This window comes from Hermetia illucens, chromosome 1 (assembly GCF_905115235.1).
Source record: "Hermetia illucens chromosome 1, iHerIll2.2.curated.20191125, whole genome shotgun sequence".
NCBI lineage: Eukaryota > Metazoa > Arthropoda > Insecta > Diptera > Stratiomyidae > Hermetia > Hermetia illucens.
This window is the reverse complement of record NC_051849.1, coordinates 100,401,107-100,428,656: the sequence shown is the minus strand read 5'-3', so window position 1 is coordinate 100,428,656 and position 27,550 is coordinate 100,401,107. Positions and strand designations below refer to the sequence as shown.

The window sequence follows — 27,550 nt, the reverse complement described above, 5'->3', positions numbered from 1 at the left end:
ACGGTGAACCGCGAATGTCCGCAACAGTGTGACACAAGGTTCTGTCCTAGGTCTCCTTATGGTTAATTATGTACACTACGTTTTCCTAGTAGTGTGACGAACGACAAACGAAACGATATGTAAGATAAATCATTGGTTCAAAAATTTCGGTTTATCACTTGCTAATTTACCCCCATCAGCGCTTAAACACTTGATGTTACTTACTCCTCAAGAGGGCAATAAACTCATTTTCAAAGAACAAAAACGACAATTTTCACCAACTATAATTTTGTCAGTAATACATAGTAGTATTTTAATCAAATTTGGTGATACCATGCCTTGAAATTCTTATCTCTGCATACGTTAATTTCCCAAAAACGGAGTAAAATGCCACTACTAACTTTATTTGAGCAGATATTGGTATGGGTATGGTTCTTGCTTCTTTTAGAGTTCTCACTTGGGTATTTTTTGAGAAAGGGCCTGTCACAAGAATGATCACTTTCCTTTGTAAGATTAATCTCAACTGCTAACCACCCCACCACAGAAAGTTGTATTTGGTCAAAAAAAAATTACATATCTCTTTTCCATGTATCGGGGCCCCCATTAAGGGGGTCATCCCGTGTGTCGGGTTGGAGAAATCGATTTTTTTTTTTACATGAATTGTATCTGTATATAGTGGAGAATATGTGGGCAAAGGGATTTTCCGATATTTCGAGTCGTTCAGAAATTACAGTGTTAAACAAGTAAGGAGTTTGCAGCCGCGGCTAGAGTACTCGATGAGAAAGAGCATCGAATCTTCTTTTACGTGTTAGTTTTTTACCTGAGCCTTATAAATTCGAACACAGATATGAATATAAAAAGATGGAAAACCAATCAATTATCTAAATTTATTTGCTGTTTGGAATAAAAAGGATAATCCAGTCTAGAGTGAGCACTGAAAGGCTTTCAAGCTATACTCAGTTATATTTTGTTGTAAGTATTGTGCTGTTTGTGTGTTCAGTGATTTTTTTAAATGGATCGTACGAACGGAGATCGCTTTAATGTTCAACGTCATGCTCGCACTAAAAAACGAGTATTTCATGGGAATCGATACTTATCAGGAAAGAAAAAGGACTTCGCATCAACATCAGCAAAGAAAGTTTTAGCAAGCATGAACATGGGTGTTCCAATTGCGACAAGTTTTGTATATTGTATATTGGATTTTGCTGGAGTTTTCTCCGGTATTTCTGCAAATAATAAAATATACGTGGTAGTAAAAAAGGAATGCGTAGGACATGTCGAGAAAGGAATGGGAACGTGGCTTAGAAATGCAAAGAAGAATCACAAAGGCATTGGTGGAAAAGGGGCTGGAAAACTTGCTGATAAGATTATTATCGACGTCACTACATTTTTTGGGATAACTATTCGTCGATAGGCAAATTCGATAGAAGGAATAAAGCAAGAAATTTGGGCAACTTTCTTCCATAAATGTTCTACAGACGAAAATTCTCAGCATTAAAATTGTCCAGCAGGCGAGGACAGTTGGTGCAAATGGCGCAAAGCGGAAGTTAAAGGAGAACTGGATAGTTTCAACCATGAGAAGGCACCGTTGACTGAAGAAGATCAAATAGTCATCAAATCAATCTACGAAAATTTGTGGCGAGATGATCTCTTGAACAGATGTTTAGGAGCAGAGACGCAGGATAACAATGAGTCGTTAAATGCATTGATCTGAACTTTCGCTCCTAAACACCTTCATTTTGGAGCCAGGGTCGTAGAAATAGCCACTTTTCTGGCTGTAATTATTTTCAATGAAGGATTCAATGGCATTCTCAAAATCCTAGTGACAATGGGATGTCAAGTTGGTCACATATGTCAGGTTTATGCCGACCGCCGTAATGAAGTGCGAATTTGGCGGTCCGAACGATCATCGACTGAACTCGCTAAAAGAGCCAGAATTGAAACCAGAGAGCAACAATCGGCCCTACGAGACTTTTTTGAAGAAACGGAGGGCACTCTCTATGAACCAGGTATAGTAGATTAATAGTGAATTAAAATTTTACTGTTGATGACCACATTTAAATTTTCAAATGCGTTTTTCTCGAAACTACATCTTGAAAATCGGCTGCCACCATAGCTCAAAATCTATTCAACCAAATTCTTTGAAATTTTCACGACTTCTTTAATACATATTTCTACGGTCCGCAAACTATGATAATTGCGATCGGACGGGTAGTTTTTTTTTATTCATAAAAAAGCCGTAAAAAAACACCAAAATTCAAAAAATTAAGTTTAAAAGCCCACCAAAAATTTACCTTTTCATATTTTCCAATTATCCTAGTTTGCGGACCGTGGAATATTGTCCACATTAAAATGCCGTTTAGTTTTTTTCCCTCAGCTGAACACAGCGCCCTCCAGCGTGGCAGCAGAAAAACACCTTTTTTTGTGAGATGGGTGCATAAATTGACACGTATTCTAGAAACTAGCTACGATATCAATCTGAAAAATTTATCACATATACTAGAGATATCAATAAACATATGGTGAAAAAATTACGTTTCTATCTTTATCCAGTTCTTCAAAATAATTTTTCAAAAAAAGGAAAAAAAAAAACGGCCTTTACACGGGATGACCCCCTTAAAGTCAACGTAGAACGGTGTCACTTATTGCATGTGTGAGAGTTCACAGCTCCGACCTTCCCATCAAAGTTTCTGAGAATATGCATGTAGCAGACAGACACTCACTCAATGAACCGATTTGCTTTGAAGGTAGGGTGTTCCAGTATTTGAGCCACCACTATATCAAGAAAGCGTTTAACCAAGGTAAGCGTTCTTAAGTGCATTCTGTTATAGTCTAAAGGGAAATATCCCACTTGTCCAAATTTTTCGTAGTTGCTGCAGTCGTTTAATTAATTCTAGGAACTAAACAATTTAAACCGTAAATTAAAAATTAATCCGACTGTGACTGTCGTTTTATTGTTCAGTATTTATGTGAGGCATTGCCGCCTCTATTCTTATTTACAAATTCTAAATCTATTATGAATAGTTGTTGCTAATTTTCTTTTTTTATTATGTTCTTAGATCAGGCGATGATAATTTAGAATAGTCTTTTTTACAGATTAATGAAGCGTCCAATTTCTCTCGAAGAGTATGACAATTTGTCTTCGTCTCTTTAAGAATGAGTCAATTTTCTAGGTACTCTATTTGAAATTCAAAAAGAATAAACGGCATACATACCTTTCAAATTGTCAGCATACTCGCCTAAATCAATAGAACGCGCCCAGCGTATAAACCGTTGATTTGTCCAAACGATTGGGTCTGTGTCCACATTCTCAGACTGGAGTCGTCTCATGGCCAAAGTTTGCCGGTCGTATTTCACGATTCGTAAAACATGTATTCCTATAAGCGGAGGAAGAATGAGTTTTATTAAAAAAGTCCGTTTTAACTCCCGTGAGGAGCACGTACCGTGGACTATACTCGCTTGATGAAATTTCCTCGTAACCCCAAGAAATTTCTCAAGTTCCTTTTTCGATAACGTATCCAACATTCTGGCATCCACTAGCGAATGTAAAAAGGACTCGGCATACTGTGGAAGTCCGATGTCAGGTAACCACTCAGAGGCAACCCACGTATGGCTTAACTGGCCAATTGTCGGATATCTCACCAGGTCGGGACGTCTTTGTTCCTCGATAGCAAGGCGCAACTTTTTTCTATGCATGGGATGTGTTAATCCAAGTCCTGTTTCGAGTTCTGTGTCATTCAGTTCCAGGAGAACTTTGCCGCTTTTTACATTTTCCGAACATCGGACACTATACTGAGGCATTCCCAGGGCCACTTCAAGCCAAGCAAGGACTTGTGATGCTCGCCATCGCTCCATTGGGATGGTGGATGCCTCTCGAAGTAGACGAAGTTTTTCGGCGTAGCCTTCCTCTGAGAGCGGGCTCCAGGTAAAGTCGGTGACTAGGGAAATTGAATTAAAAGGAGGAATTTTGATGAAAATTATGTTCGGAAAGCAGAGCGAGCGAAAATCTTACTCAGAAAGCAGAACCGGCGAAACTAGGAACTAATTATCTTGGAAAAGTTTTCGCAGCGAAGTTCTATGATATTTTTGATGCAGTTCTTTTTGCAATTTAAATTTAATTGAGGTAATATTAGCTTAAAAATGTTTACATACGTGAATACTGAAATACTTTCCCGTGAAAGTTGACTGCAGATGTACTTTAGACTGGAATCAAGTTGTATTTCACGAAAGTTTCGTAAAAACTACTTCCAATTTTTCAAACAAGGAAATTTGGAGTTTGGAATATCGTGCATATAGTTTTGAGAAAGTGAGAAAAGTTTTAATTTCCGAAGTACAATTTTCCACCCTTATTAATACTTTCCGATATTAACCTTATTTACAGCTCTCCCATGACTTATTTGGGTGAAAATTTTATTGAGTAAAAACTTAAAAGGTTAATTGAGCGTCAACGAACTGCATCTAGATAAGTATTTCTCCAGCCAATAAGTTGAAAAATTCTAAGTTGAAATATATACACTCGTAATGTAAGAATAGGAAGGTTCTCTTAGGTCAAGGTAATCATATTTAAATAAATGAACTAATGATAATTTGATTTGGAGAGAATTGCTTACTTTCCGAGTCCTGTGGTGCCGTTTTATTTTTGTTTCGTGATCTTGCAAATACTCTTGATATACTACCCCATGTTCCACCTCGACCTGATCTTGTTCCTAGCGTCCCAGCATTTGGCTTAGAAGCAAACTTTCTGGTTAAAGCTGAAGGCTCTGAATCAACTGGAGAACCAAGTTGTTCTACTGATCTGTGAATGTCGCAAGTATGTTTTTTCTTTTGGTTTTTTTTAGGTTTCGTTAATAGTATTACCTGGAGTATGCACCAGAATTAAGGGGTGATAATGTAGGACTTCTTTCTTTCGGCGTACCAACTGGAAATAATTTGTTAATATATTGAAAAGCTTTGAAATGCCGGCATTTGCTTACATTGATACATATGTTGACTAGATACCAATGATATGCTGTCTGGATCGACGGTTATACAAGGTCCATTCTCACATGGTCCACCATCACTCAAATTCAGTTCCCCTGTGGTGCTTTCCCTGTCGCTGCTTCCCCGAACACCAGAGTCGGCACTACAGGAACCACGATCACCAGGTCCTCCGCTGAACCCTCCAATGCCAGACGATGTTCCCGCCATATGTGATATTAGCCCCGAGGGTGGAGTTAGGGGAGCAAATGATAGGAGACTTTCTTGGTCGGATAAACATCCTGAAAGTTGTCGCCTTGCTTCTTGGAGCTGCTCTTGTGTTCTTTGAAGTTGTATGTCTCGGGCACTCAATTGTTGTGCTAGAGCCAGAGATCGTTCTGCCTCATCGCGCGCATGCTTTAGCAAGGACCATCGTTCACGTTCACGCTCTGATGAAATTTTCGCATTATTCGTTTCAGTCTCCCGAATGCGTTGCTCAAAGTTCCGAATGAAGTCGCGAAGCTCTTGCTCTTTGTCTTGCAGTGATCCGCAGAGTTGTTTTACTTGTGTCACTAATTCACTTTTGTCTGATTTTAATTTCTTCCGCTCTGCCCGTAGAGTCGCAATTTGATTTTTTGCTACTTTCAACTCCGCTTCAAGACGGTCTACTCGACTACTGCTACCGTCTGTAGAATGAGCATCATAACTGTTACTATCAGATAAGTCGATGCCACCTACTGCTCCATCTGGTGAGTTTTCCAGCAGCTTCCTTAGTCGACTTATTTCGGCGGCGAGTTTCTCATTTTCACTACGAAGTTTCGCCACATAATCTGTAAAATTAGAACGGGGGGTATGAAATAATTCTTATGATTGCAATATTGTATTGTTAACGTTAGCATTAAATATGAAAGACAGCTTACATACTGTAACAGTGTTAATAAAAGGTGAATTTCACCAAATTTTTTGGTATAATGCGGTATATTCTAATTTATTTTCCTGCAAAATTTTCTACTTTAATAAATTTTCAAAATATATATATATATTTTTTTCCGAATTGTCACAATTTCAGCAGATGCCTAATACACTGGAAACCCGATAATTGGTACATCTGATAATTGGTATTCCCGATTTTTCGTCCCAAATCGTTAGTCTCTTTACGATACGAGTCGGGATTCTACTGAATTAGCAGTAAGTGCCAAGCATTTAGACTCGGACGGTTCCACCTACTTAAATATAGAGAGGTGGCGGCCGGTAGTAGATTAGACCGCAAAATTGAACATGTTCACAGAATGGTGCGCTTTCGCATGATTTAAACCAGATTTTGTTAGAGTTTGAGGACATCTAAAGAAGCCGTGAGGTATGTAGTTACAATACTTATAGCTGACAATATTATGAAAACTACAACTACCCTATGGAGACGGCAAATTTCTTCGATTTCTCAAGCCAGTTGCTCATAATTCACCTTTTTTATTTGTTTCGATGATTCACCTTACATACAGTATTATGCCCGCCAGTGATTGCACCGGTGCCATAACAGTGCAACGAGAAATAGGATTGTTCAAAGTCTCTAACGTCGAACCACACATTTTGCACTGGCCGTTGAGCTTTTCATAAGTCCGGGTGGCGTGGTCCTGAATGGCACACATAAATTCCTCCGTCTCAACAAAGAGCTCCTCGTCACACAGCCATTTGCGACAAATGCTGATCGAAAAATGGCTGTCAGAGACAATTCCCATGTTTATCATGTAGTCCTTTCGACTTCCATTCATCAATCCGCTCCAGGTCTGACTTCACTCCATTCAGAAGATTGGAAAATTGATCTTTCAAGTTAAGTGAATTCAACCCACAATCTGCCTTACACATGTTGCAGCCGCATGCAAGGGACTCACCTGCCCCTTGCTGTAAAAATGAGCGATTTGGCGTCCCTGCCTTCAATGTCCCGAGGTAGGTTCCTCCGCCCCACGGCAGAATTTGAATGATGCATTCGGAATTTGGACATAGTGGTCCCTGTCTGTCCCTGGACATTTTCCAGATTGATCTTCGTCTACGATAATATTCCGAATGCATATGCCAGTGAAGCGTGCTTATTTTATCCTTCCCCGAGAGATGCGATTTCAGCATCAGCTTCACACATCGCAGGAATTCGGAACGTGGAGGCTACCAATGCTATGTCCGGTAGGCGGTTCGTAATGACTTTCGCGAACAGCTTGGATTCGGCACCTGTCAAATTGGATCCGGACATTACAGCTAAGCATGTCTACTATCCGAAATAGACTTCTAAGATGGTCGTTAGTACTAGCATATCATTTGATGTCATCTAAGTAAATCAAGTGTGTCAGCTCGCAGTTATTACTTAGACCATATTTTATTATTTTCTAGCATCATCCAGTAGCCATAAAAGCGGCCTGAGTGCCATAAAAAACCAAAAGCGACTTAAAAATCGCCCTGAAAATATTTTTCCATATGCGATTGGGCTCTGAGGTATTGGTACCCTCACATGAATTCACTGACAAGGTGGTATGCAGCCCTTTCATGACTGTCTCCAAAAACTTGATTAGTTTGGGATCAATGCGGTACATATGTAGGACCTCGAGTAGCTTTAGATTTAGCCTCTAGTTATTTATCCTAGCACTACCAAGGTGATAATGAGTTGCCTTTTGCAACCCCTTGATTCAACTCGGCAGTCTTTCTGTTCCTCAGACAGAATGTTCTTGGTTATGAGGTGCGCATTGACCCTTTTGCTAATAAAATATGTTATAAATTTCTAGGGTATTGGTAAGCAGGCAATCGATCTTTCGTCTACTGGAACTTGCACCGTGTCACTTTTTGAGCCAAGGTAGGTAATTCCCCTAGTGAAGAAGCGTGCAAATTCCTCTGGTGATTGAACTTTATTTCTAGATTCAATACAGTAGAACTCCCCTGGGTACTCGGTCATTGTGGTGTACAGGGAAATGAAATCTCGGATGCCTTAGCAAAAGGGGGTTCAATTTCTCCCATGCCCGGACCGGAATCAGCAATTTGAGTGCCAAGAGCATTGGCGAATGCTGCTATCAAAAACAGTGAACAAACTTCTCATAATGACAGGTGGCAGAGCCTTAATGTTACTAAATACATCAAACTTTTTCTTTCAGAACCAAACAAACATACTTCAAAGGTCATCCTGTCAAAAAGCGGGAAAATTTGCAGGAGTATTGTAGGCATTCTGACTGTTCATAATTCACTACCTAGGCATATGTTCAGGATAGGGGTTATTCAAGATGATACGTGTCCTTCCTGTAATGAGGAAGCGGGGTTTAAGGAAAAATGTCGGCATGTTGCTTTCCAACTGGTCCGGTCCGTCGTTAAGTGGATGACGGACTTAGGAATCCCTCGATTCTTAAACAAAATATTAGTTTAGCCTCGCCCGGTTTAGGCCTAAAAATGTTACAAGTGTGTTGACGTGTTTTATTTCTGGGTTATCAAAATTTCGGCAGATGCCGGATTTTATCTAATACTGACACTAAGTGCCAAGCATTTAGGCTCGGAGGATCCTACCTACCCAAAAATTAAAGGGGCGCTGGTAGTAGTGGCCGGTGGTAGGTCAATGGGAGAATCCGTCGAGTACTGCCAGCAACATCGAGGACGTATGCAGAATGGTGTACTTCTGCGACTATGCGAACCAGACTATGCGAAAGTCCCAGGACATCAAGGGAAGCCGTAAGGAATTTAGCTACAATACCTGTAGCTGATAATATTATGAGAACTGCAACCACCCGTTCGAAACGCCAAATTTCTTTGATTTCCCGAGCCAGTGGCTCATGGTTCACCTTCTTCTCCACATATTTTCGTTCAATGTTGCCATAACAGTAAAGCCACAAATGAAATTCTGAACTGGTCGTTCTCCACCCATTCTTTCATGATGAGCTTTTTATAAGCTCGGGTGGTGACCACGCCGTTCTGAATGGCACACATGAATCCCTCCGTCTCAGTAAAGAGCTCCCCAGCACACAGCCATCTGTTCGACAAATGCAAATCGACAAATGGTTGCGAAAGACCATTCTCGTGTTTACCGGGCATTACCTTCGGCTTCCATTCATCGATACTCTCTTGGTCCGACTTCACCCCACTCAGAGGATTGAAAGATCGATCCTTCAAGTTAAGTGGAGTCAGTCCACAGTCCGCCTTACAGACAGTCGCATGCAAGGGACTGCTCTTTGCTGTAAAAATAAGTGCGCAGCGAGTCGACTTGGCGATGATGGTGTGCCGTCACGTCAACCACGCCCGTACCTCCGATGTCACGAGGCAGGTGCATCCGCTCCACGACATTGTTTGGATGATGCATTCGGAATTTGGATATAGTTGTCCGTATCCGCCGCGGGACGTTTTCCAGATCGGTCTTCGTTCAAGGCAATAGTCCGAATGCATTAGCCAGTGAAGGGATAGCGAATATATTCAACGCGCTTATTTTATTCTTCCCCGAGAGATGCGATTTTAGCACCAGCTTTACACGTCGCAGGAATTCGGAGAGCAGAGTTTCCCTCAGATCGCCGACTGGCATGGGTTCCTTTCAGAATTCCTAGGTATTTGTATTTGTATCTGTCTCGGTCATAGCTTCGATTTGGAGGTCACCAATGCTATGTACGGTATGCGGTTCGTGATGAATTTTGCGAATGGCTTGGATTCGGCACTTGTCTAATCCAGACTCCATGCCGAATATCACGGCTTAACATGTCTATTATTCGCAACAGACTTCTAAGATGGTCGTCAGTACCAGCATACAGCTTGATGTCATCTAAGTACATCCAGTGTGTCAGTTCACACTTAGCACGTAGACCATACTTTATTGCAAAACCAGTAGCCATGAAACGGGGTTCAGTGCCATACAAAACCAAAGGGGACTCAACGAATCCCCCTGGAAGATATCCCTCCTTCCTCTGAGGTGTTATATATATATATATTATATTATATATATTTTATTATTAGTGCTATTAACAACTGAATTAATTACCATATTAGTTAAATAATGAGGTAACTGTCAAATCATTTAACTGTTCCACAACATTGGCTGCTAACATGAATACATGTCCCTTAAAAGCACCAAACATCAATATTGCTCCAAAAAAACTGTCGTGTCGTGTGGTAAACATTGGGCGCGCTATTTAGAGGTGACCATCCACGGCCGGTTCATTTTATCGTCGAAAAACTTATGGTAGAGGCGTTTCTTTTCACGGACCTTAATTTGGAGATCGTCCTTCCAAGGCCAAGGGACGGTGGTAAAATGTTGGCGTCTTATGAGGATATAGTCAATTTGCATTTTACTGTTCTCACTATAAAATGTAGGAATATGGGACAATCGTTTGAAAAACCATGTATTCAAAAGTACAAGGCCATAACTGCTTGTGAAATCGACTATACGCTCGCCACCATCATTGCGCACTTGTTGCCGTATGCCTTTTTAATCACGTGATCATTAAGGTCGCCCGCAATGAAGATATAGTCATCAGCAGGCACGCTACAGGGTTTTCTATCGAGAAGTTGCTAGGAGGTATCTTTCTCGGCTTCAGATCATTTGTTTCGTATGTGGTGAAAAAGTGACCACTGCGATCAGCTGATATAATGGTGGGCTTCATCAGCTGGTTATCAAATCGTTCGAATTCTTTAATGCCATCACGGAAACCGCCTGAGGTAGTAATTCCAACATCGTATTGAGTGTTTGCGCTCCCAAAATAGAGAAGCTTATAACCATTTTCACGGCGTTTGCGTTCTATGATGTAACTTTTGGCACCAGACCATCGAGTTTCATGCAGAGCGCAAAAATCAATACGACTTTCCCAAAGAGCAGCCTTTCTAGTGAGAATGCTAATACTTCGCGTGTAGGCATGTATTTGTTTTGCCCGGACCAATGTCTTTGCGTTCTGGCGCCGTCCATGAGCGACAGGACCGGAGTTCGCCCTGCCTCGTCAACTTAAGTGAACGTCCTAGCATTTCCCCGAGACTTAGGATATTTCAACATGATAGTTTTCGTTTTTCACGACATTTAATGCGCTTCCTTGGTCGGCCTGTTCCCGGATCTGTCACTAAGGAGATCAGGTAGGGTATAGCTTTGCATAGTGGCGTAACTCCAACTATACTTTATATATGTCTTTTCCTGCTCTCAGGATTTAATTTTTGTTTTATTGATGAGAGTATAAAGTATATTACTTCAAACCTCTCCGTTGAGGTTCGGAAAGAATTGCAAAAAACGTACTAGTATATGGGCTATTCGATGATGAATCTGTTACACAGGTCAGGTGTTTCATGTCCAGTAACTCCAAGAATTCTATCCTAAGTCAGTGATGCGATTGTGCTCGACTAAGTGTTCATATGGTGCCACTGCAACTAAAATCACCCCTAGATGAAAGTCTGGACTGGTTGCAATGTACACGAAAAACCAGTAGAGTTTTTTTCAGAGTAGTGCAGTTTCCGGTAAGGGAAGCAAAAGAATAGGGTTGTCCTCCCAGCATGTGGGCATTGTGAATGAATTATGGTCGAAGATACTTGATATGCTACTATCACGGGCAATGACTGCGATATTCAGGTCATTAATATTGTGTGTGTCAGAGGAATTTCCATCCTTGCTTCCTGGAAACACACGGTGCAGTTCCTCGTAGACATAAGACCGATTATCTTCTTGTCACAACCGATAACAGCCACGATGATTTTTGGGGATATCGAATTGGTGGACTTCGACGCAAAAGCGGGATGTCGGGAGTTCCTTATTAAGGCAGGCCTAGACCGGATACCGGTTGTTGCACCGTTTATGATGATGATGATCTCCTTGTCAACTCTCTCATATTTTCCGCTATTACCACCACCATGACGGCTTCCCTTAAAAAATTCATATGGGTGTTCCTAAAGCAGAAGGCAATTCGCACTAAACACCTGAATTGCCCCTAGCAGCCACACGTCGTCTCCATTTGTCGAATAAATATGCGTGCTAGGCATCTTTTTGCTGAGACGGAGAGACTTATGTATAAAATTCAGCACGGCGTGATTGCCTTCCGTGCTTGTAATGAAGGAGCGGATAGAGAACGTGCAGAATGTGTTGTTCGATATTAGAAACGTTGGGTCATCCTACTTTTGACTGAATGGGTGGAGCGCAACACGCGCGCAGAGATAATGCCATGTATAGAAACTTGCATGCAAGTATGGGCTGATCACGGAAATATGTCCGGCTAACCGATATAAAACGCAGACAAAACTCGGTTGTTTTACTACGCACGCGCGCAGAGATAATGCCATTCGTTTTTTTCATTTTATTTATTTCTAATTAGTGTCTTACATCTGATACATTTTGCTTAAAAGTAGCTTAGAATTAGCTTAGCTAGCTTAGAATTATTACAATGGGTGGCTATACATTGTTTGGCCTACCCGACCTTCTCTGTAATTAACTTTATTGTGTAAAAACAAACTGTAATTTACAACGTTCCTTGGCTTTGTATTTAATTAAAACATTACTTAACCTATTTTCAAAACTGCGTCCGCACTAATGACGCGAGAAAGTTTTGTTTTACTTACTTACATCTACCTTATTACAACTTACAATTATTTACATAAATACTTAATTCTACTATATACAATAGCACTTAATATTCATATAGTGCTTAGCCTCTTTGCACTCCTACCAGGCAAGGTGTATCGAAGAGGGACAGGATTATTGATTTTAGGTCAGGGTTCAGTATCTGGCACGGCCTAAGGAAAGTCGCTAGTGGGATTGTTTTGCCCTGCTCATGCAGTCTTCTAATTTTTGGGTTTGGATGGTTTTCAAGTTTATTGAAAAACCGCTCCGTAATGTTGAGAATATATTCTCTAATGGGGTCTATATTTGCTCGCCGGTATACTATGGCGTTCCAGCCGCACTTCTTAGTCTTCCAATTGTAAGACAATCCAGTGCAATGTCTTAATGCACGGCGTTCGAAAGACATGCATTTATCCATGGCTTTCGAAGAGCAAGTGATCCACGAAGGGGCTCCGTAGCATATGATGGGCCTGATGAGAGTCTTATATAGGATCAGTTTAGTTTTGGTGCTTAGACCCACTTTTTTGCGAAGAAGAAAGTAGATCTTGCGCAATGCACCATTTGCTTTTCCAATGGCGAGTTTAACATGGTCGTTAAATCTTAGGAATTCGTTGAAATTGATTCCTAGATATTTGATCGATTTCGACCCTCTTACTATTGTATTCCCGATTTCCAGTTTCAGGCGTTTAGCCTTCCTGTGGATAGATCTAGATCCCGAGTATGTAGATTTCCTCCTGAAGATACAGACTTGTGACTTGGTTGAGTTAATTTTAATACCCCAGCTCTGGTAGTAGTAGCAGAGGTCAACCAAGTAATCCTCTATATCGCTAACTGCCTTGTCTGGGCGAAAATTAGAGGAGTAGACGAGTGTGTCGTCGGCATACTGAATAAGCTCTGTACCGACCTCAGGGGAGGGAACATCAGCAGTGAAAATATTGTATAAAGTAGGACCAGAAATGGATCCCTGCGGCACCCCAGAAGTAACCGGCAAGAGGTCGGAAATCTCATTTCCGACACTGACGTAAAAATGTCTATCCTCGAAGAAACTGATGGCAAGTCTGATAGTCGGGATTGGGAATTCGTATTTGATCAGTTTATAGATTAGCCCGTTTATCCAGACGGAATCAAAAGCCTTTTCTAAATCCAGAGCGCAAGCTACCGTGGGTTTGTTATTGACGTTAAGTCTGCTGGCCACAGTATCGTGGAGGTAGCTCAGGGCGTGCTGTGTTCCGTGTTTAGCACGGAAATCGAACTGATGGTCTGGAATAATGTTGTTAAGATTGTAGTGTTGGACCAGCCCCACGGTCCATGCTCTCTCAAAAAGCTTCCCCAGGTTAGATAGAAGTGAAACGGGTCTGAAGTTACCAGGTTCACAAGAGACACCTCCTTTGCGAATGGCTATAATTTTGGTTATTTTCCAGGTGGATGGGAAGTAGCCATTATTAATGCAGTTATTAAAAACCGCAAGCAGGAACTTAATGGAGGCTACTGGAAGATTTTTTAAGACAAAATTCGTAATTCCATCTGGGCCTGCTGACTTTTTACCGTTAAGGTTATGGGTAATAGCAGTGAGTTGTGATAAACTCAGAAATTTGCTCGAATCAGTAGGCTTGTTGGAAGGGTTCTGGGCAAAAAAAGACGTGATTCTGTAGCAGTTCCTAGAAGTGAAATCTCTGACTGTTGAATCAACAGTCTTAGTGAGAGCCGTTCTGTTGCTCGGAGGTGTTGCGTTGAGCTGTCGCTCGAAGAATTCCCCAAGTGTTTTTGCTTTCTCAGCATCACTGCAGACTCGCACTTTGTTTTGGGTTAGAACAAAGTTGCGGGCTTTGTATTTCCCGGTTAGCCTGTTGATATTTTGGAACATATTAGCTCCAGGCTTAATGTCTGCAAGTTTGCGGGTCAATTCCTTGCTACGGAAGGTCGCCACCATACCACGGATTAGCGTACTGAGACAGTTAATCCGGGAGAGTAATGCTTTATATTCCGCATTTATTTTATTCCCGTACTCGTGAAATTTGCGCTTAAGATTACGCCTCCAAATCTGCCTAACTTTCAAGTGGAGCATTATCTCATGTGGAAGAGAATTGAATTCAAACTCATCGACTTTTATCAGCTTAGAGTTTCTGCGTGTAGCAGTGTCAATAACGTCAGACGCCAAGTTAATAGCCTCGTCGATTTCTTTGTCCGACAGATTGCGATTATTTGAGAGGTTTTTCAAGTTGAGTTTTGGTGCTAACTCAGCCCTGAATTTATCCCAGTCAGTGTGGGCGAAAGACCTAATTGTGGTCATTACTCTCTTTTTCAGAGAAAAAGGTGAGGACAGTTTGAGATTGACCGCGAAATGGTCGGACATGCCTGGCAAGGTATCACATGATATTACCTGAAAGCTTTGCTTCATTTCCATAGACAGAAGGAAGTAGTCTAATATAGATTGACTACTGGGCCTTGACGGAGAATTCTGCAAGATCATCACGAGATTGGTAGGCGCGAAAGGGTCGTGGATCCATTTGAGCAGGGTTTTCCCATTACAGTTAATGGCCGTGTCGCCCCAGTGAGTGTGCCTGGAGTTGAAGTCGCCTCCAAAGACAAGGTAATTAGATTTCAACTGGAGATCGCTCAAGACTTTTAAGTCATGGCCCAGTTCCTCATTTCTAGATTGGCACCTAATATAAACGGAGATAATGAGAATCCGTTTATTGCCAGCCGTTTTAATGAAAGCCGCCGCGGCGGAACAGGTTAGCAGGTTGTCTATGGCGACTTCCTCGAATTCATAATCTTTTTTGATTAATAGGGCAGAGCCGGTGTTGTTATCGTCCCGGATGGTATTATATCCGGTGAAGTTCACGTTATGCCTGCTTTTAAGATGGGTCTCCGAAACGCAATAAATGTCTGCTTTCAGAGAGTCGATCAACACCTGGGCAGTGGCACGTTTGGCGTGAGATACAAGGGACGCGGAGTTAAAAGTAACGATACTTAACTCCATAAATTAAGAATAAGTTTAATGGCAGCGAATTGCCGTTGTTCATTCGTGTTGGCTGAGGTGAGGGCCCCAACCAATTCACGGAATGCAGCCGGCTGGTTTGGGAGAGACTTTGTTGGAGGTGGAGGTGCAGGGGCCACGCGGGGCAGTGATTGTTTCATGGCTTCAGCGTATGATATGCCTGGTTTGGCCAAACTTTGCGACAGTTGTGCTACTGCCTGTTTGGTCTGCTGTGCTTCTTTAGATTTGCGGACATTGGCAGCTTCTTTTCGGGCCAGCATATCTTTATATGCTGGGCAACCGCGGAAGCTGGCGGGATGTCCGACTTTGCCGCAGTTGCAGCATTGCGGCACCTCCGTTGAGGGGCGTGGGCAGTCGCCACGCGGATGTTTTGTGGTGAATTTAACGCACCGATGTACAACTGTACAATTTTGAGCAACGTGCCCAAAATTTTGACAATTGAAACATTGAATCTGTCCCAACGGTCTAATTTTTTCTAAGGTAACCTTCTGGTGTAGAATGTATTTCACCTTGAAGGCGTCGTTGAGCTCTTGAGAGGGCTCGAAGGTCACTATAAAAAGTCCCGATTGAGACTTCATTGGGAGAGAAGGATTCTCCTTATGTAGAGCTTTGTCCTGATTTGTCAGGAAGTTGGCTACAGACCGGATTTTAAGCTGCGGATGCTCAGCTTTGAGCTCCGCCAGAATTTCTACAGCATCGGTTTCCCGATGTAATCCTCGAATAATGAGGGACTGCGTCCTCAGGGATTGAGGGGTGCTAGTTGTGGCGTTCAAACCTTGCTCTTTGATGAGAGCGAAGATTTTGCCGTGATCCTCGATGGATTCGGCGAAAATGAGGGTCTTATCCGCCCTCGTGTTCTTCAACGTTGCCTTCATCCCTTTTGCCTTAAGGGACTTTAGCAGAACAGGAACATTTAATGAATATCCGGTAATCACCGGTATCTTCTGCTTCTTTGGTTTCTGAGCGGGGGTTGGGATAATATTTGCCTGGGGAGTGCTTTCACTAATCTTAACACTTCTGGCACTAACCTTACTCCTTTTTGACTTACGTCTTGTGACGAAGTTGAATGGGTCTTCGTCCTCCGATGTTGCAACGGTGATGTTGCTCGTTACGGTTTTGTTGGCTCCAACGTTGTTGGCTTCAATGTTGCCGGCTACGATGTTGCTGGCTTCTAAGTTGGTCGGCTCTCCCGAGACATCTCCGGCGAAAGCAGACGCACATCCCACGATGTCGTCCACTTCAATGGGCTGTCCGGCTTGCAGGTTTTCCTTCTCCTGCCGTTTTTCACGTTCTGCTTTGAGCTCTGCCCGGAGCTCCGCGATCTCCTCCTTCAGCATTTTTATTATCTCGAGCAGATTTGCTCGATTCTCGTCTCCGGGGCTCGGGCCCCCCTCTTCGTCAGAGGGGCCCCCCCTTCGTCAGAGGGGCCCCCTGTCTTCGCCCTCTTGGCAGACATTTTGTCCCCAAGCCCGTCCTGCGTGGATGTCAGGATTTCGGTTCACTAAAAGAAAACAGAAAAAAACAATCGCATGTAAATTATACTTTAATGTACGGTGTCTCAATAATATTGAGATCCACTGTATATTGTTAACAGAACGATACTTCCTTTGTTTAATTGCTCTACAGAGCACTCCACTTAACACTTCCGTCACTTTTGTCACTTTTTAATTTTCCGTTCCTAGAACACTTGAATTGCTCCGCAACACGTCCGTTCACTACGAGATCTCGAAGCGAACTCAGAGATAATGCCATGTATAGAAACTTGCATGCAAGTATGGGCTGATCACGGAAATATGTCCGGCCAACCGATATAAAACGCAGACAAAACTCGGTTGTTTTACTACGCATGTGTTGGTGTTAACTCCAAAAAATCGATTTTAACATAAAAGAAATAATTGGTACCCATGCACTTATTTACAATGTTATATAAAACCAAATTATCAAACTAGGCTGCCTTCAATGTAGTAAATAGCACCCCTTGTCTGGCTGATCCCATGATCGCGCTCTTTCCTTGTTGGGAGAATAAAGGTTGTCGGCGTGCCCACCAGGAGCGTTGATTGCTCAGTCGACTGGTGACATTGGTATCGAGTAATGCCCCCCTTTTCGGGGCAGGTAAGTTTTAGCTGATTGCCACATTCCACACAACAAGGTTGAAGTTCTGTTAGTTGGCAAGACGGCTCGCTCCGCGTATATTCGTCTTCAGACCGTAGTGACTTATTTAGAAGCGGTGTGTTCTAATTATACATAGTTACATCCAGAAATTGCCGCGGGGGTTTTATTCAGGAATGGCAGATTTTATTATCATTGGCGTGGAATACATAATTATGTTTATGAAACGCTTCGAAATATTCGAAGCAACAGGATTTTCCGTGTAAGTTTCGAAATGAAAAGTTTAGAGGGCAGTTCTTTACACTTAATGTCAAAATCTTAATACTTTCCAATTAGCGGTGCCATACTCATCTACTTATTCCTTTTTAATATTTTCTTCATTGTCTTTCTCAACTTTTCAAGCACTTTCTCCACTTAGTTGTCGACGTTCTTCCTCACCCGCTAAAGAAAACTCGTAAATAATGTGGTAAGTATCGTGGAATTCGTTGTATCTCGAGCTGAAATCTACAGACTTTCAGCATAGTGAATGAAAATGCAATAATCTTCTGGAAAGCTTGGTAAAAAGTCAAGAGAAGGAGCGAGGGCGGAATGAGGGACTGATTTCAATTTAATTTCCAGCACCGTCGTATCTATTGCTTAACATTTGCATTTTAAACTTCTCCACTCTGCATCGTGCGCGCAGGAGAAAGAAAACGTCGGGATTTTAGTTGAATGAAAAATGTTTTTGACACAACAGAGTTTAGTGTAATAAAACGAGAAAGCGTAAATTCTTTATTACTGTAACAGCTTTTCATATTGCCAATATCATCGCTTACGAGAAGGTGTTTTCTTCAGTAATGAAGGTACCCACGTTCTTAATGACTTCGGTAAAAGAGGTAATGGGCGCCAGCTCCTAATTTCTGTAATGGCAATACGCATTCAAAGCCGAAAGGAATGTTTTGTGGCACAAACTGTACATTGCCCTTTCATCTACTAGTGAGAGAGAGGGCTTTCAATTTACTCGTCAAAAACTTCTAGAAGTTTGGGTAGTAATAGGACGTCTGGTAATAACACCTATTTAATGGGCGAAACCTTATTTTAAACACGTTAAAATTGCGAAATGCTTCTGTTATGCCGGCGGCAAAAATAAAACAAAAATTAAACTAATAAACATTCGGAAGCAATTTAAATGGCAGATTCAAATTTCTCCATATTGCGAAGGAATCGTCTTGACGGCCCGGCGTTACGTTCTTTTCAATTGGCACGGAATGCCGGATTCGTTACTGTTTATTCGCATGGAATTTTCAGCTCTGGGCATTATTCTTGCGAAGGCAGGCCATTGTTTTTCTTCTGCAATGCTGCGATGGGAGTTGCTGAAATGAAACATTTTGGAGCCTTGCGGGGATGCTAGTGATGGAGCTATTCATGGTTATTGTGTGGCTGATTTTAATAAAAGTTTGAATTAGTTAAACATTTCTTTAGTAGTTAAAGGCACATTTGAATGAAAATGGGCCAAAGGAAATTGAGAAAGTTTGAAAATACGGAAGAATTGGAGGAGCCGGAATAAATCCTCCCGAGCTATAATTCTGGACGATGGCTCCCACCGAGACAATACTCTCAACTGTTAGTCAGAATGAGTAAGTTTAGGGCGGAGATAGTTCGACTGTGACTTAAGGTTTCCTGTAAAGCATAGAAATTTCGTATGCAGAAGTATAAAATAAATCTTTGGATCTTACAACTAAGCTAAAGATATTTCGTTGCCCTGTACAGTGCTGCCGAAGAATGTACTTAAGGGGTTAACCTCCACTTGTTGCGTAAAAATTGGCCATTTTTATGAAGTTTTGTCAAGGGAACTACGAAACTTTTTTAAACCATCGTTATATCATTTTAAAATATATACATTCAACATGCAATTTTTTTATTGAAAAATATTACACCGTTATGTTATAAATGCCATTAAAGAAAATGTACCTTCATTTTTATGTTTTGCTCTGTTGTTGTTTTACGGTGACCTAGATTGTGGCGAACTAGATCATCTGAACTAAAACACTTTGATGGATTTAGTTAAATAACAGTAATAGTTACTATTTGATGGAAGGATTTAAGAAATATTCATTTGTCACAAAATGACTGGCAGTTAAAGTTAGTTTAGATTTTTCGCTTAAAAAACGGTCGTTCGTGGGTTATAAAACGCCCATTTTGTATTGAAAAAAAATTCAACGATTAAATAGTACATTTTTATGTATTTTATAAACCGGTCGACTTTCAAAAAGATCAGTAGTTTTCGAAAAATATTGGTTTCAAACATTTCATGTCATTCAATTCGTTTCGACTTCAAATTTTAAGCTCGTATTCTCAGATAGTTGTTGATAAAAGTCGTTTTTTTTTCAGAATGACAAGTAGGGTTAAAGTATTCTCTGCATGCTGTAAAAAGTTGTAAAAGATAGAAAAGTTGTGAGCTAGCAATCTACAAATTTACATGGGATGAGGAGCATGGTTTTTGGGACCGTAAAGATACTGGTTGGAGGTTCTGTTCTACCACCCCGACACATTAACACATTGTTCGGGCACAGAGCTTGCCACAAGTCAACTCAAATTTTAACTGACTGACATCGTGTGAACGATAAAATTGACGACTTTGTGATCAACGCAAGATTTAGGAGTTGCCGTCTGGATGTGCGTAAGAAGAGAAAAGGGATCACTATCTGATGTCGCTTGCATTCGGTTGGAGAGCCGCGACTTCCCAAATTCAACGTCGACTGCCTGTATGATCAAACTGTTGCACGACCGTAGGAATGCTATCTTAATAATTGGACGAAAAATACCCTGTGAAACCCATTTAAAAATATAAATAAGCATTGGGGTGCCAATTTTCCCAGGTGCTACGTAGGTTGGCGGCCACGTCCCGAAGGGGCACCATAAGAGCTGGCTGATCGCGGAATCTTGGAAGCGAATCGATGAACAGACGGCTCTATTGGCCGCTGCGAGTGATGGCGGGTAACGCGCTCGAACTCCGATACAGTGGGAATCTTTGTTATTGCGCTGGTGAAGGAAGCCGAAGATGGTTTTAGAAGTGTATACCGCATCAAGAAAAAGCTTGCATGTGGTCGTAAATCTTTCGATGGCCTTATGAAGGACATTAATAGTCGATTCTCATTCATTATGACGCGCAGCTGAAGAGGTGAAAAGATCCCTTCATCACGGTTCTTAATTGTATCACATCCTGTGAAGTTCCACCTCTTGTATATGAAATTGCTAGTCACCGTAACTTACCAGAATGGACAGTTCTTACAAGGATAAAGGAAATAATTTCCGCCATCAATGCACACAAACGGAGTTAACCCAAATCTTGATTATGCAATATCTTTCCCGGGAGTGGAAGAAGGGGAATGTTCGTTACCATCCCAAGAAAGCACCATTTTTGAGCGCGACAGGTGGAGAGGTGCCTGCATGGTGAATTGAAGCCCATTTCAGCGAATCCCAACACGCAGTACCCTACCAAGGTGTGAATAGCAACCATGTGTAATTAGAAAAATACAAGGGACAGCTAGGGAAAGCACTTCTGCTCATTATGGACCAAAAATTCTGTTTTACATGGTTTCAGATCAAATTTGAATAAAACAGAATTTTTGACGACCAATCCTAATGAAATAGTACTGTCGGTGGCAGTGACCTAACCAGAACTGAGCAGCCGGGATGAAATGGCATTCCACAACTAGCATTTATTGTGACCGCGTATCAACGAATGTTTTAAATTAAAAATTTCTCAAAGGTCGTCCACCTTCTTGCTCTCTACTGTTCTGATTGTTGACGGACTATAAAAGACAATGAACAGTGCCTCGCGGTAATGGAGACGAAGATGTTGCATTAGACTAGTAGCGTAGCACCCCTATTCGAAATGGGGATATCCGCGATCCATATCGTAGCACTCCTATTCGAAATGGGGATATCCGCGATCCATATCGGGTTGCTTGGATCGTGTAAAACTTACGAGAGAGGCGTCTACGGTGGTATGGTTATGTAATTCGCGCGAAGGTGAATTCATTTGTCATTGAACCTTGATAGGAAATGAGCAAAAGACCGGCCGAAACAACCGCGGCTTCATATTCTGGACGATGACTTTAAAGCCTTGCGACTGCATTTGCTATTGATCATATTATAGAATAGACCAGAGAATGGGACATCAAACTAACTTCACTAACAAAAAAGTAAACCCAACTAAGCTCATCATCAACGGACGGAAGGAAGAGTTACATGCTAGATAAAGACAGGTATACTGATCGTAGGAGAGGAATTCCTGGCTCACTGTAGACCACAGGTTACTAATTTAATAACAAATTCTGAAGCCCACGTGAATAACGAAATCCAAAAATTGACAGATATTACAATCTGCAAAAAACGACTGGTAAACTAAAGCCGGATGACTTATCCCCAAAAGGACAAATTGCCTAAGGATTAGAGCTTTTGACGAACAACCAGATTCATAGCAAGGATAACTAAGGTACTGGGAGATTTTCATTTAACTTAGCTGAAGTATGCAATGGAAGTAGTTCGATGGGTTAGGTGGATAAAAATTCGATACTTTAGAGTACGTGGATCCTGCGGTTAGTTTTTTGAGAATTTTCAGCTCTTTCAAAACAGGTTTTTGCTATCAACTCGCTCAAATGGAGTAAAGCCACCGAGCTTGATGGTCTCCTATAGTTTCTGCAGGGTTCTACTTTCTACATTTCTACTCACTGGCGGGAATTGCGAATCTTCCCTAACAATATTTTGTAGAAGGGCATTCATTTGAATATTTCAAGAAGTATTTCCGTGCTTCCTGGAAATTACTGGAAAATTGATCACATTAGTACCCTATGCTAGCTATGCCATGCAATTGAATCCAATATCCCAGGATGGCCCACGAGTAGACCGTCTTATAACTACATAGAACAGTAGAGGAAGATTTCGAGTTTCTCGGAAAATGGTGTAGAGAGCTGAAGCCCATCCTAGGGCACACTTTTTTAATTATACTTTCTTTTCTCACTTCAGCCTTTGCCCTGCGACAGGGCGGACGACGTCGCAAATTTTGAAGTTAAGACGTTCATTGATACGTCGTTGGCCAAGGACATCATTTGTGGAACGCCACTTCATCCAGGTTGTGCTAATGCGATGATATACCGTTATTATTACAATTGGCCGAGAATAAAAGAACCGTGATTCATTGCGAGTATCCTCTGCGTGAAAAGACCGCCAAGTCTAAACTGTTTTGTGGATTGCATTGACAACATAACAGCCGGGAGTACACCTGTGACTGTTGCCAGACGATTCGCAGATCAAAGCCGGATGCTCCAGGGAGCCTATACCCCAACACACCCAGCGGAAGCTTCGCCGGGCCCTGTGACACTTTCCCTTCGACTACATAAATAACTACTTAGTTAATACGCGGTTTGCAAGGATGGCTGCTAGTGAAGTTTGTGCCCTGAAATAAATTTGGACTCTCGACCAGCATACTTTTGAGACAAAAGGCAAGACTCAGCGAAAATTTTAAATCTAATTGCAGAAGATCATTCACATCCATTCATACCATTTTGAAATTTCATTGATGTCGTTTGGTTGAATATCTAAATTTGTATGTGCTCGGACAAGTATGATTGAAATAGGATATATCCGTGGAACCTTTCCTTTCGTTGTGTTGTTTATTTTTATTTCTTTGTTTCACTTTTTTATAAACATATTTTGGCGTGAGTCGTTTTGTTACCTCTGCGTGATAAAAGTGATATGAAAATGGATTAATTCATTTTGAACGGGGAGGCAGAAAGTCCTCACCGTTTTCCCCTCCTCCTCTCTAACCCGCAAGACTCACAGTAATTAAAGTGCCATCCTTCAATTAGACAGGAAAAAACTCAATTGCGAATATGGTCCGTCGTGGATCTTCCACGGCAATCAGGTTCGAAGTTTTAAGGCTCCACGCGCGGTTGAGCCATTATTTCTTTTGTTGTTTGTTTTTTTTAGCTTAGTTCGAGTATTTACTTCTGATAGGTATGCGCGACACCCTGACATTGTTTGTTTTTCAGGTTCGGTTGTGCACCCAGGATTGGTTTAAGAACATTTTCTTAAATGACACATGAGGAGCTGAAGTGTTTTTACAAGCGACTGCGTAGGCTAAAGCTCTATTCATACTAACCAGCACGTACATAGAGTGTCCAGCAAGTAGCGTGCCAGACACAACACCGACAAAAATATTCTTACTTGCCAGCGTGTATTCTGTCGTAACGATGAACGAAGAACTGTGGCAATAATCCAAATTGTTTTCAATTAAATTTGTTATTTTTAAATTTTATATTGCAAATGGGCAACGAAGCAGTTCAGCGTTTACGTTACGTTACCTGCTTTTAAGTATGAATAGATTTGTCTGTGCTGTGTCTGACATGCTACGTGCTGGAAATTATTATTGGAATTTAGGACCCCAGGTCTGAATCCTCAACGTGTACAGTTAACATGGTAATCTCCGGGTGATTAATGCCATAGGAGGAAAACCCATCAAGCTGAGCTACGCATATTTCATTCGGAATGAGAGTGATGCCGATTTCTCTATCTTATAATCTTATTATTTCAAGTGTGTATCTGGTTGACTGATGGTGGTAGCTAGAGCGAAGAATCAGGAGCTGTACATTGTTATATTTCAACAAAATAATATTTTATATTGTAGGAAATATGGACGAGAAATAGGAGCTACAAATTTCAATGCTACCATGAACTATTCCGGATTTAAATCCATGTTTTTATATAAACTTTTTTCCAGCGGATAAGCTGCACTTCCACAAGAAATTGGATTAAATCAGAATTTAAATTGCAATTCAAAGAGATCTATAAATATTTATCGATTTGTTGTTAAAACGGCTAATATAAATTCATGGCGGATCACATCGTCCACGCCTTTCAGGACCTGGTGTATTAACAAAACAAAGCTTATGTTTTTCAGTAAGCTGTTTTCTCGTGTGTTGACTTTTCCAAGCAAAACAAATTCTTTGAGAAGCAATCAATTTCCCAATATTTTGCCAACTCGAAGCGGTTGTTATTTATTTTTCATTTAATCTAAATCCTCAAACATTGTTTGACCAAATGTATTGCATGATTGCGTATACACTCGATATACAGATAAATCCGGAACATTTTATTTATCCGAATCAAAACGACGTAAGGATATTGCTTCGATTTAAAAGCTTTTCGGTGTATACCATATACATGCATATACAGCTACGTCCTTATGTAGAACAGTGAAGCTCTATACACAAATGTATATGAGCTACTTCAAGGCAACAGAAACATTTTGCGAACCCTATGTCAGTTACCGCAATTTATCACAAACAGAATATTGAGAAACTAACGTTCCAGATTTTTTCACAAACATTATTGTTTATCCCGACCCGAAAACAAATAAAGAGAATTATTTAAATCGCTCAGCCCAGGAAGTCGCTTATTTTCCTCTTTTTATCTTATCATCCAGCACACTCTTGCCGTGTGGGGTTCATTTTCCTTCTTTTATTTAAACAGAAGGGATACGACTTCATATTCTTTGAAATCTTAACCGGACCTCCAGCACGAAAGGGTACATTCATATTGGCCAAGCAGGCTATGCTGGGATACAAAGACTACGTCGGTGAAACGCCTCAAATAAAAGATAGAGAAGAAATTTACCTTTGCTATTATCCTTGTTGGGATCGGATCTGGGGTCATCATTTCGATTACCATCACTGCAGGACGACTCCTCCTTGGCGTCGTTATCGATATCGTTTTTGAAATTGTGGTCCTTAAATGTTGCTTGTCCGCTGCCGCCCACTTGGCCATTGATCACAGGTGCTTGTGCATGTGATTGTGTGCCAGAATGACACCTCGTCTCCGTTAATGGAATATCATTCGCATTGTTCTTGTCTGAAATGATTTGAAGAGATTGAATGGGGATAAGATATTATGAGAATCACGAAAGCGGATATACAGACATGCTAAGTGTGAAACAAATTGGATGGATACAAGCTGAAGGTTTGCACTCGACTGAGATTTTAATGATTTAAATATTATTTCCCTTTATAGTATGTTATGCAAAATGATGAGTTACAACCACTAAAATGAAATTCCAATAACCGACTTGGCTCAGAGTTTATGGCGATATGAAATTCTGAGCTGCAAAAAGTTTTTGGTGGCCATGGAAACGGGAGTTAAGAACATATGGAGCTTTCCACTTATGCGAGCGTAATTAATTGCTTATTGACCTGGAACTAGCTGAGAATTAGACGGTAAACATTTTATTTTTTTTAGTTTATCCAGAATACGGACCCTGAACCAAAAAAGTCAAGAAGAACCCTCTTTTCCATGTTAATGATATTGACCAATCTATGGTGTTTAATTTAATTATTATTTTCATAATTTTGTTTAATTTCTGATAAGAAATACAAATTTTCAGACTTGTGTTTTATCCTGGCCTCAGATGAGGACGGGCTTGACCAAAATGTTCGCTGTCTGCAACTTCTGTGAGAGTTTTATTCGTACCCTTAATTGTAACATTTGTTTTCGCTGGATACATTATATGTAGTAATAATCGTTGGCGCAACAATCCATATTGGATCAGGGCCTTGAAGTGTGCTAGAGCACTTCACTCAAGACCGTTACAGTACCCTATAGGCAATGTGGTCAGCATTGTTCTCGCCCGAGATTATTAGCCCGATTTGACTCAGATACTCATTCACGGTTGAGTCGACTGGTATCCGACGTCAAATCACGATATAATTCCCACTGCCACCAGTGAGATTTGAACCGCCACCTTCCGCACCTTATGCTCTAACCACTCAGTTATCTGGACATCGCTGGATACATTACCAGCGTTCAATCCAGCTTGGCTATTTTACTCAAAATTTATAATGGGTGAACTTCAATACTATAACAAGTTGACCCTGTTTTGCATCAAACTTATTTGTTTGTTTTGGTCAAGCCATAGACACCAGGGAGGAGACAGGCCTCAGTGGCGCAGATACTAAATGGCATTTACGTTATTTGAAGGAGCGCCTGAAACAAGGGGAGGCCCCTAAGAAGACTCAGGACAAACCTAAACGTTTATGTTCACCGTCATACATTTTCGACCAGGTCTTATGATGGTAGACTGCGCGACGGAGGGCACGGCAGATTGGCTTAGGACTATATTCCCTAACCTGTCAGGATGCAAAGGAGCGGAACTGTCGACATGCACCGGGGATGATATACCAGGAGCATACATGGTGATTGTTTTTTTTTCAAAGCGATTGAAGCTTCTAAGCTTTCCAATTACTCAAACCTTGGATCTCCAGACACAGTTATAGAGAGGGCAAAGGCGAACTCCTGATGATCGGGGTAGACGACCGATTTCTTGAGGCAATTAAACCTCGTAACTGCCTCATCAAATACATATTTTGTAACATACCACGTGCACCGGGAGAAACCAAGGAAGAGTATTTCGGGGAAACCTCGTGTGGTAAGCCTACCGAGGTCCCCGAGTCAATCACGGATGCCATAGTGACCGAAAGGGCAGAACCGGGCAGTTGTGGCATCAGGATACTTCCAAAGAGACGACACTTGGATTCCATCGCAATTAGTCGTTAGACTAGCAAAGTTCTGCTAGACGAAGGCACTACTATTTCTTCTCGGCTGTGATGCCAACGATCACCATGAGGTCTGGGGAAGCAGCCACAATTATCGAAAAGGTGAAAAGGTGGCTGGAATTCATCCTCACTAACAATTTAGAAGTACATAATGTAGGGAACACACCAACATTCGTGACCAGCACCAGAGAGGTACAAGCCATAACTATAGGAAACACTTTTATGAGCGGCATCGCCAAGAATTAGAGGGTGTCAGATGGGCCTTCAATGTCGGATCACAGAATAATCAGATTCGACATTGAGGGAAATTCGGAAGTAAATAGAATAATAAGGAATCCTAGGAGAACAGACTGGGGCTCCGAAAAAAGACACCAGAGT

General features: G+C 41.3%; 1 protein-coding gene across 12 annotated transcripts in view; it reads right to left on the bottom strand.

Annotated features, from left to right (window-relative positions):
- The window catches only part of LOC119656207 (kazrin), a 414,592-nt gene that overhangs the window by 40,656 nt on the left and 346,386 nt on the right, over positions 1 to 27,550 (bottom strand). For 11 of the 12 annotated variants that reach the window (XM_038062602.1, XM_038062657.1, XM_038062611.1 and 8 more), the window contains 6 exons: positions 25,242 to 25,475; positions 4,953 to 5,765; positions 4,837 to 4,897; positions 4,590 to 4,774; positions 3,423 to 3,917; positions 3,195 to 3,356 (listed from right to left, as the gene is read on the bottom strand). In XM_038062602.1, coding sequence (XP_037918530.1) covers positions 3,195 to 3,356; positions 3,423 to 3,917; positions 4,590 to 4,774; positions 4,837 to 4,897; positions 4,953 to 5,765; positions 25,242 to 25,475 — 1,950 coding nt within the window. The remainder of the gene's footprint in view (positions 1 to 3,194; positions 3,357 to 3,422; positions 3,918 to 4,589; positions 4,775 to 4,836; positions 4,898 to 4,952; positions 5,766 to 25,241; positions 25,476 to 27,550) is intronic. The other variant, XM_038062661.1, reaches the window with a different exon arrangement.